This window comes from Saccostrea cucullata, unplaced genomic scaffold, assembly GCF_032062105.1.
Source record: "Saccostrea cucullata isolate Sc308-1 unplaced genomic scaffold, CSIRO_AGI_Scuc_v1 ctg1195, whole genome shotgun sequence".
Taxonomy (NCBI): Eukaryota; Metazoa; Mollusca; class Bivalvia; order Ostreida; family Ostreidae; genus Saccostrea; species Saccostrea cuccullata.
The window spans coordinates 5945-17693 of NW_026921563.1; the positions used below are offsets into that span (position 1 = coordinate 5945).

Genomic DNA, 11749 nt, shown 5'->3' on the forward strand with positions numbered 1-11749 from the left:
TATCGCCCGAGGAGTAAGTCCGAGGGCTAAAACTTGTCACTGTTTTGTTTTCCATTCTATAGTTAAATTGGCTCCTGGCAATGATTTTATATTGAAAAACCAACAACTTAAGTACATTTTGCATGTTAAAGGATGGCCCACATTGTTTGCCATTTGTCATAAAAATTCGATGTTTTGTATCAAAGTGAAATGTCATTAACGGGGAAATATCAAACCTTTGTTTGGGATGTGAAAAGTTGGGACAAAGGTGCTTACATCATAAATACACGATTATTGATGGATAGTTTTATATCGAATATTTTGTGACACATTTACACATGCCTTTAAACAAATAAAATTTTATAAACTTATAATATTAATGACGTGTCTTTAACAATAAGTGTCAAGTAGGATACCATAAAAGGTCTCCAGTTATTTACTTGTGAATTATCTATCAATGACCTACATCATTATAGCAACATTCCGATATATCGTAGCAATAAATATGCACAAAAAAAGTTTCACGGGGGGGGGGGGGAGATGTTTTAAAAATATTTTTTTTTTTTTTTTGAAAATACACTTAAGCTTTTGAACAACTTTTTATTTACAATTGAAGGACCTGGTCGGATTGTGATTTGTTTGTCTAGACTCATTTGTAAGACTGGGCATTAGTATAGGTTCACATTATGGAATTTACGTCATGATTGTAAACATTTGACAAGTTCACGCCGAACTTGCCAGTCATATGGATCTGACATTTCCTCCCTCCATAAAATAAATTTGCTTTTGCACCTTTTTACAATTTGACCGCTCAAAGCGAGATAACTTCTTACAACACTTAGTCTTCTTTAAAGACAGTCCAAATATTAGGGGACAAAAACAAATTTAATTAATTGCATGCACTCACGATCAATTTAAGGCAATTAATTTAACGGTAATTATCATAAATTTGTTTATAATTAATGTCAGTAAAAATTAACTTTCACACAACCATTTTCCCCATGGGTTTTGCACCTAATTTATGCCCTGGGGATAATAAAATTATGACACCCCGGGTCTCTACCTTGACCGATAATTGCAATCAAAACACCGTTATCATGTCATAAACTTCAATAACAAAGTGAGAAAAGGCAAGTTAATTTTCACACGGGATAGAAAAAATAAAAGTGAATCAAATCAAATTGAACGTCATAAACATGCTTTATTTCATATTATCACAAGGAAAAAAAAATGACGACCTTGCATTCGTTATATAGATTCCATTTTTTCTACACTCATTAAAAGAAAAGTAAAACTTTTTACTTTACTTTACATATTATCACAAGAAAAAAAAATGACGACCTTGCATTCGTTATATAGATTCCATTTTTTCTACACTCATTAAAAAAAGAATCTAACGGAAAGTTAGACAGATTAAATAAATAGTTAAAGAATAAATAAGATCATTCTGTAAAAAAAAAATATCTGTAATATTGAAATTATTTTGATAAAATTGAAAACGTACATTGGGAAATTATATGGATGTCTGAAATCTATATATATAATTCTTTAATCTTAGGTATGACACAGAATCGGACAAACAGTACTCAATGGGATGGAGAGAGAGATAAGTCAAAAGATTAACAAAAAATAGCGTGCAAGTTGTTTACTGGTTTGGTCAACAATCATAAGTATATACACATTTGCTTATCTAGTTATTTGTCCATTAATGGTCTTTTCTTGCGTGATGTGATGATCAAAAGATTTTTCTGTTTGTTACATAAAAAGGCGAGGGCATAAAGACTTAATAGAATGTTTGTTTAGTGATGAAGCATTGTAAATACAGACAGTCCAAATACGCCCTGATCCTTTGATAGCCTTAATTAAGATGATGTAAAAGAAGCCGCACTGTGCAATACTTCATATACTTTGTATCAGCTATTATTATACAATGGCTTTGTATTTTTATATCATCATCATCATGAGAGAGAGAGAGAGAGAGAGAGAGCAAAATTTATTTTATTTTATATGTAAACCAATGTGATTTATATCTATTAATTTTGTCATCATGCACACAATTTGATTTACAGATGTAATTTTTATATATAATGTAATTTAAATTAAAGTTACACACACATGTATATTAAATTTCATAATATACAAAGAAGTATACAATGAACATGTATTGAACTATTAAGGCCATCATTATTAATTTGATTTTTTTCTCTCTCTACTATAGAATCGTTTGATAACCCCCTCCTGTTTGTGCGAATTTTTGACACAGGTCAGCGCCAGTTTGATATGTGTGTAAGGGATTAATGTATATACTAAAAAACCAGGATATAAAATTTAATCGGACTAAATAAACATTTAAGAGAGTAATCATTTCTAAAGATTGATAACAAAAAGAAAATCTGAAGAAAAAATAAAAGTTTTTCATTTTTTAAAATCTCCATCAGCCTCTAGATTTTACCAACTAATTATACAAATGGTATAAATTATAGCTTTGTCAAGGGCAGAATAAACTTTATATATATATAAATATTTTTAAAAATCTATTGACCTCTTCTAATTAATAAAATTTTTATATATATTTTTTTTTAAAACATCATTAAATCAAAAAAATTTAAAAATGAACTGCCATTATCTAAATCGGCACGATTATAAACGGATCCTAATTATTGGGAAAATGGACATATTGAAAAAAAAAATCTTTTTAAAAAATCACCTAGTTCATGAAATATTTAATATTTACATTATATAAAAATTTATCATGTTAATATAATTATAACTATCAGAAATTTAAAAAAAATATATATCTTGTCTCTTCAATAATCAGGAACTGAAGACATAATGATACTTCTTATGGTTATTTTTTTTTCTTATGTTATCTTTTGAAACGTATTTTATTTTACCTCTGAGTTGTTTTTTGATAAAGACTATATATAGTTCACATTTTTGATACAGAGTATATTTTCTAAATCGAATCCTTGCAATCCTATTGGCTCAAAATGTCACGTGGCTAACGGACCCGCCAAATCACAAATTACATTGGCGTACGCTATGCAATCGTCACATTTGTGTGTGATCAGTGAAATTCAAAAGGAACTAAAGCTAGATTGATCGGTGAAAAGTTAGGTGTGAAAATGTCGGTCTCCAAGAGACTCGGAAAAGGGAAACGAAGTTTAATGAACGAAAGGAGTGATAATATTATACGTACTTTAACATATGTTGATTCGGACGGTGAGTTTAGCCCACATGAACATGATGGCGACATTTCGGTGAATGGTTCAAGTCCGTTATCGTCGCCATACGCCAACAATTCAGACAGGATGGAAGATCAGTCCTCGGGATTTTTTGAAATGGATTTACCCCCCTCATCCCCGTGCCCTAGCCCTAGACCAAGAAGGAGACCCCTGAAATCCAGAAAACATTCGCCGATCCCGTTCGCAGCGTATCAAGACGAGGGTCACGAGGGCGATATTGACGAAGCCTCGGAACAGAGGGTACCGGCCCCGGGGACGGAGTTTTCCTCACCGGCATGCCCTGTATCCCCACCCCACAGGCGCTTGAGAGCGTTAAGACTTTTTGATACACCCCACACACCCAAATCACTTTTACAGAAGGCTAGAAGACGACGCCCCACAGAAGCTAAAGAAGAGAGGGTCGAGGCGAATTTCAACCCCTTCACCCCAAATAATAACAGGCCAGGATCAGCCAATTATTGTGGCAAAAGAAACAGATCACAGTTTGAAAAGTAAGGACAATTTGGATTCACTTCTTTTTATAGAAATATGAGTCATCATCAGTCATGAAATGATGACAACATTGACCAGCCTCCCACAACCTCCTGAGATGATTCATGGGGTGGGTGGGGGTGAGGGGACACACACTCTGTCTGTAGTCTGTGTCAGAAAAGGTTGTCGCAACCATCAGTGCAATATATGCTCAACAATGTCAATTTGACTTTTCATCTTAGTCTCTATTTAGTAATAATTTTAGACTGAAAATTTATATTCAGACCCTGTACTAGCCTAATTTTATTGATGTTAAATGAAAATTGACAATAATATAAAGAAATGTCCATGAATTTGAGGTCTGATCAATGATCATCAAGGATTTTTTTTCTTCAATTTTTGTACCTTGCTTTATTACAACGTGTACTTTAAAATGATGACAGGTTGATTTGATTTTTTAGGAGCTTGTTGGAAGATTCAGCTGATGAAATAGAGATAGATATCCCATCCACAAAGGTAATAGCTTTATTGATTTCCATTAATGGCTCAATAAACATAAGCTTTCAATTTCTTTTCGTATCGTTCAATATCGATAATAGGACCTAATTGCAAGTTGTTGGTTTTCATCTAGATAAAATTTTATCAATTTAAAAAAAGGTAACAAGTGATGGAAATTTTAAATATTGATTATTGTTTTATTAAATGCGGAGACTGTCTCTGATTTATGTATAAGCCACTTGTTGTAACGATAACATTGCTGGAGAGCAGATGACAATTTTGAGTTTGAATTCAGTGACCTTGACTTTAAACTACAGGTGCCTGTAGCAGGTGATCGAAGGTCAAAGGTATTTTACACTCCATGGTTTTTCACTATTTTTCACATCTGTGGTGAACTTTTAACATGGGTACAGCTCTGGCACCTGCTGGTTGTTTTTCCGTCAGGGAAATTTGTATGACCCAACAAGCATGTCACCTGCCTAATGGAGACAAGTCATACATTCTGCATGGCCACATGAACTGGATAATTAACTTAAGTGATTAAAATTGATCAAAGGATTTAAAAAAAAAAAAACCCATTGAGTGTCACAGGTGATTTGGAAAGTAGATGACATGTAAATCAGTCTACCAAATATCACAATAATTTTCAATAATTTCTTTGCTTATTTTTACAGAAAATTGCGTTACATGAGATCAATACATCCAGATACAATGAGGAATTCTATGAAGTTTGTAAGCTAGGGGATGGGGAGTATGGCAGCGTGTTTAAGTGTGTACATCGACTGGACGGCTGTACGTACGCCATCAAAAAATCAAAGACACCTGTGGCAGGGAGTGTTTATGAGTAAGTGGTGTTTTAACCATGTTATCACTTTCTTTTCTTTCGTAAAGAAATGTAATGAAATAATGACAGCAATAATAGGAAGATAAACTTCCAATTTGATCTATATAAAGAGGTGTAAATTTAATTATTTAGGGATGATGTCAGTGTAAGGGGAAAATCCACAAGCTGAAACCAAAGACAAATTTTGTATATAAATGTGTTAAGAGGGAGAGGATTTAGCATTACCAAAGTTGAAACATTCATTTGTACATCACAATTGTAGGAGGAATGCCATGAATGAGGTGTACGCCCACGCAGTGCTGGGGATCCATCAACATGTAGTTAGGTACTACTCCGCCTGGGCAGAAGATGATTACATGTACATCCAGAATGAGTACTGCAATGGTACGTTTGTCTCAACCTTTAATTTAAGATTTTATGCACATGTTTGTTTTTCTTTCTTTCAAAATCACAATGGTGAAATCTGCACTCTAATATAAACAAAATTATGCAAGTTGAATATGACAGGAGATAGTAAAATTTGTGCTCAAGATAACTTGAAATGGTTGTTATATAATTGTAGACATTTCACACCAATGTTGACACAGGGGCTAGGGCCCTAAAACTGGGAAAATTAACTTTTTTTTCTGAATGTTAGGAAAATCATTTTACATGAAAATAGTTTTTTTTATTGCTTTTCTGTTGTTTGAAACCATGCAATTTTTACCTATGATGACAATAATTGTGTACATGTAGGAGGCAGTCTGAGTGAAGTTCTGGAGAGTAACAGAAGAACGGGGATGCACATGAGTGAGAGTGACTTCAAACAGGTGCTCCTACACGTGGCTCAAGGTCTCCGACTGATTCACTCCCAGAATCTGGTCCACCTAGACATCAAACCAGGTCAGAGGACACTCTTGTCTAATCAGCAATGTCAAACTTGGTTTTAAATTGTGTATAAAGTATACGTAATAAAGTAAATTTGAAATTTGAAAATGCCTATTTCTTCACAGGCAGTTGTGAGGGTTGTTAATTGAATAAGCTTGTTTTCTTTCAAATCTGAAATTATCTTGGGAATACATTAGTAGAATTTTATACTGGATTATTTTGTACTAAGATTTAATGTTTATATTGCAGGAAATGTCTTCATTCACAGAAATGAGAAATTCTTGCGCTCACCAGAGAGTGGTATGGAGTCCTGTGATGAATTGGATGATGAAGAAGTTGAGGAATCACCAGCAATTATCTACAAAATAGGTAGGGCTAATGTTATTACAAAGTCTGATAATGGTGTTAAACAGAAATGTCAAGTATACTGTAAACATATATTATGTTTCACTGTGTATTCTTTAAGCCCCTTTAGAAGAAAGCAATTTCCATTAATTTAAACTTGCACTATCGATATGTCTTGCATATATATATATATATACAAAATTCAGAACATTTAAGAATAAGCTAAATAAAATCTACTCTTGTATATTCAAAAACCAATTACCATAAAATATATTATATGCTCAATATAATACATTTACAATGAAATGATATCTTGATCAGTTTGAAAACAGAGACAGTCGGTGTCATATATTACCTATCTTTTTAGTTTTACTCTGTCAGCAAGTATAGAAACAAAGATCAAGACTGAAGAATGTTAATATATGTATGAGATAAGATGAAGAATTGTAAGTTAAAAGTGGTTTTTGAATAACAGGGGACCTAGGTCATGTGACATCTGTCAGCAACCCTACAGTAGAAGACGGAGACTGTCGATATCTGCCCAAGGAAATCCTGAATGACGATTTTGATCACCTGACTAAAGCCGATGTGTTCTCTCTGGGAGTCACCATGTATGAAACTGTAAGTATCCATGCTTGTCTTGTATTAGTATTTTTTATCAAAAGATTTACAAAATGTCCAAGCTTGTGTCAAGTTTTCCGACACATGCATCAGCATTTTTTTTTCTACCCATTGCAGGGTTCGAAATTAACTCATGTCCGTAAGTCCGAGACTAGTATAAATTGTGTCGGACTAGCAGATTTTGTAAGGTACTAGTCCGTACGGACTAGTGCAAATCCAGATATAAGTCTTGAATTGGTTCACATTTTATTGATTTTATTTCCGAGTCTTGTAGATGTTTGAAAATAAATGAGAAACGCAACCACGATAAAGCGTTTTCTACATTGTGATCAATAGACAAAGATGTGTCCATGTGGAGATTTCTGAAAGTTGAAAACCCTCTTTCTTTCACCACATGCTTCCAACTGATGTGTGGACACATATTTCATTGAATTAATTGATAAAATTTTAAGATTTGTATTATTCTTTTTACATACTATAGGGCGGACTAGTGGAATAGGTTGCGGACTAGTGGAAGCTAGAAGTCACTAGTCCGTGCGGACTAGTGCTAAAAAAAGTTAATTTCGAACCCTGCATTGGAATAGGGTCTGTGACCAATTTAATATAAAAAAAATCATGTCGGAATGGAAAGAAAAGGAATTATCTGTCACATCAACAAGCAAAATTTTATTTTCAATTTATTCTATCTTGATTTATTTTTTAACCAGTATCCAACAAGTATTCATTGTTTTACATAGTTGTACCTTGTTCTTAGGTTTCCATGAGTGAAATATATTAATAATGAAGGACATTAGGCTGTCTATAATATGCGTCCTGACATATTATGACTGATCTATGTAAATAGATTATTTTATTCTTTTCAATGTGAGTTAGATATAACGTTAAAGGTTGTTTTATTATTAAATATTTTATTTAGGGAACTGGTTGTCAGTTACCAAAGAATGGTGAGGAATGGCATGCCATTAGGAGAGGAGAACTTAAGCACATTCCACAGTACTCCCAGGAAATCAATGATTTACTGAAGGTAAATAAAAGTGTTAAACTTAAAGGCAGTCTATAGATAGAAGAATGAGAATTATCTGTGAAAAAGGATTTAGTATTTAAGGTTATTGATATCTTGAGTGTCAGATCTTTCTGTGTTTAATACTCATAAGAGTTTATTCACAAAGTCATATTTAAATTAAATGCTAGAACAATTTAAACTTGCTGAATTTTCTTAAAGTTTGAGTGACATGTTTATGGGAATTAATCACAAAAGGTGAAAATTATCTTTGGAATGGATTTCAACTTTTTGATTTTCTATAACTAGAGTATGGTACATCCAGACCCAAGCTGCCGACCCTCAGCAATGGCTATCACACATCACCCTGCACTCTGTCCACAGGCCAAAAGATCCCGCGCACAGTTACGCAAAGAACTGAATGAAGAAAAACTTAAAAATGAAGAGCTCTCAAGGTGAGAAAGTTATATCATCTGCCATTAAAAATGGGTCATCGATCTAAGATTGGAAATTATAACTTGAAGAATATTTCATCAATTTTGAACTATTAAAAAAAAAACCAAAAAAAAAACCTTTTGATTATGATAATATTTCATTGAATTAATTTGCTTCTGTAAGTGATCTTTTAAATTTATAATCTCATAACTGTCATTTTCTGTCTTTAGGAAACTTCAAGAGGCCACAAAGTGTATACCGCGACCTTTCCGCACATTCCGAATAGACAGTGTTCCGTCAGCCCTGGCTCGGAACAGCCGCCTCCTGGGAAAGAACATGAAGAGAAGCATGAGTCTCTCAGCGTTCTAACACGACAGTTAATTACTGCCTCGGACAGTGCAATAGTGTGAAATGGGAGTGGTGATTCAATGAACTGCATGCAGAATTTCTACAGCTTACTTTTCTTCCTATTCTTCTCGCTTTATTTAATAATTTGAAGAAAAAAAAACTTCATGGGATGGAAATTTGCTTCTCTTTCACTTGTTAATATGTAGAGTTAGTATAATGCATTTTTGTTCTTAGTCCGAAAAATCATTGGTAGTTTATTTAGTGTAATGTATCTGTAATACGAGTGCCAGTATTCTCACTATTAAATCATTTCTTAAATAGACTGCAAATGAGTATGTATTTGTGTTCTTTGTACCTCTAATGTCCTGTCCGTCAGCAAATCTGCAATTATGTAAGGAAGAATTTGGATTTTCTCTTCCTTTTCCTAACAATGTGATAATGTGTGTTTGTTTGTGTGGTTGTATGTGTGATTGAATTAACACCTCGCTACGAGGAGAAATAATTTGTATAGATATATAATTTGTCATTCATAGTGCATATCATTCAAATCATTTCCATAGTGAATGCTGAGGTAATTATAGATATATTTATACATAAAAACATAATTTGTTGAAAGATTTAATGTTCATTCTGCAGTTTAATTCATAAGCCTCTTGTTTCGTATATAGACATCCTTGCATTTTCTTTATTATACTTTTCACATTTTTCTTTTTCATCTTTTACATTGCTTGTATTTTCCTGGCTGCAAAATGAAATGCTTTTCAAACATAACATGGAATAGTTATTATTTCTAAATGGCATATGATTTATGATATGTATTATTTTGACTTCATTGTTAAATCTTATTGTTATTTCATGTACCAAAATTGTATTTTTTTTTTATAAATGTAACTAGCAGGTGCAGAAATTCTTTGGGTAATATTTTGGCATATATAAAGCATTAATTTTGTATTTATTCTTTTTTTTTAATGAAATTTTTTTTTTCTTGTTAGAAAAGTAAGGGTTGGTTGGGGGTAATTTATTTATAGCTCTGCTGGTTACATTTTTAAAACCCCATGAGATCCATATTTTTTGTATCCCTGTTCACAGCAAGGTGCTCACTGATTGTACATTTTATTAATAAAGTTTTATCTAATTAATGTTTTGTTTTCTTTAAAAGTGAACCGTTTTTGCATTATCTTTTGTGATGAGCTATAATCTTGTACTTCAAAAAGACTGAACGTTTTAATAACCCGGTAAAAAAAGAAATCCTCTAAGGTGCTCTGGATCACTGCTCAAGAGGCTGAGCAGATTTGTCAAAGAAATGAGGAAAAAATCTTGTCCCACAACTTTATAACTTTAAAAATGAATAATTAATCAATTATGAGTTTTAACCTTAAATATCACTGGTGTCTGAAAGTGAAGTCTTTGAATTTTTTTTTCTTTTGGAAAACCATGAAGCATGTCCGGTATATCAAGGACATTATACAGACCAGATATCAAGATTATTATTTCTGAAGTATCACTCAAGTTATCATGTTTTATTACCAAAATATTTTGACGCATAGCTGTTAAAGATACCCGTTTGTCTTTATAATAACTAAAGAGTTAAGTAAATGAGGGTTGTCCCAGGAAAAGGCGAACATTTTGAATATTTCATATTAAAGTACTTTCCCAAGTTATTCATCTTTGCACATTGTAGGGAAATTATATTACTATTTTGACTTAATATTAGTAGATTCTAGTGCTATATGAATTTTAAGGAAAAGACAAAGACTTCCTGATTAAATAAAAGAAATCGAGAAATTTGTAAGCATCATAAAAAATAGTGTTGATTAAGTCGTGTTTTTCCTTAGACAATCTCATATTTGTATCTCCACGTCAAATCCTGCTGATAAGAGTGACACTTACCTAATGGGAAGAAGAGAAAGTATCTCAAGTTCCTTGAGTAAGCACTTTTACACTATAACACCATTTTTCGAGTGTTTTAAATTATTTTATACAAGTTAAATTTTAGTGTTGATGCTAAGCATATATAACGAACTGTTTTGTATGTTGCTTTCACTTTATTGCTGCAATCAGATTTCTAGTAAGCATATCTGAGTACACATATTCATACACACTAATCATATTTTTATTGCTTTTTTTTTAATATTTCATTTATAATGTGTATCAAAGTAAACCGAAGAAAATTTTCTTATTTAATACAACCTTAGATAGTTTCATGCTTGGATATAATTTCATTCTACAGGTTTTGTATTGTTAATGTGCAACTTCACATACACATGGTATATTCAGTGTTCAATGATATTTGAACTAATTCATTTTAAAAATAGTGTAACCAACATCATATGATAATCATTATTGTAGTCATTACTCCACTTTGGTTTGATACATAATTATTTAAAGGGAAAATTACACGTAAGATCATTTTTCTTTTCGATGCAAACTACTGACAAATAATTTGATGTGCTAGGGTTACAGTATATCGGTATATCATTACTCTCTTTTCAACTCACAACTTTGCATAGCAACGTCTTAGCAATTGTCTGACCCAGTGTTGAATGCTGATTTTCTAGTCATATGTAAAACCATCAAGACAAAGTGATCGAGTGTGACAGATCGACAGAGAGTGTTTATAAATTTCATTGTAGCACCTGCCCAACTCCGATTTTCTTGGAATCCGTGACTGTCCTGCTCTCAATTTGTACAGTAAATAATGTGTACCGTTAGCTGGCTTACTGCTCGTTATTTACAGATTTTATGATGTCGAACTTTTTCCGAATAATCGAGATTACGAACATTAATCAAGCAAAAAAGTCCTTATAAACAACAGAAATCGGAAGCAGAACAGGAACAGGCCTCTAAAACCATCATAAGTATATACAGTGTATATAAAATGTATATGTTATCAAAGACCTATATATAATAAACAAATGCTAAGTATTTAAGTTTAATAATTTATTCGAGTTGGCAGGTATTGTCCACAGTGGTCTACACAACAGTGGGGCAGCCGGCAAACTGGCATACCCCCAACATCAACATAATTTGTGCCCTCCCTGACGGGAAAAGTAGCACGCTGGGTTGACCTCATTCGTGCTACGGACACATTTCAAC

At 32.7% G+C, this 11749-nt stretch overlaps 1 protein-coding gene across 1 annotated transcript; it reads left to right on the forward strand.

Annotated features, from left to right (window-relative positions):
- Window positions 1-2972: 2972 nt before the first annotated feature.
- On the forward strand, window positions 2973-9792 carry LOC134260333 (wee1-like protein kinase 1-A). Its single transcript, XM_062742898.1, has 10 exons — window positions 2973-3715; window positions 4157-4211; window positions 4868-5037; window positions 5300-5421; window positions 5773-5919; window positions 6154-6273; window positions 6725-6870; window positions 7787-7894; window positions 8180-8325; window positions 8536-9792. Exons 1-10 carry the CDS (start codon window positions 3105-3107, stop codon window positions 8672-8674), a joined length of 1764 nt encoding a protein of 587 aa, XP_062598882.1. The 5' UTR covers window positions 2973-3104; the 3' UTR covers window positions 8675-9792.
- Window positions 9793-11749: the final 1957 nt, after the last annotated feature.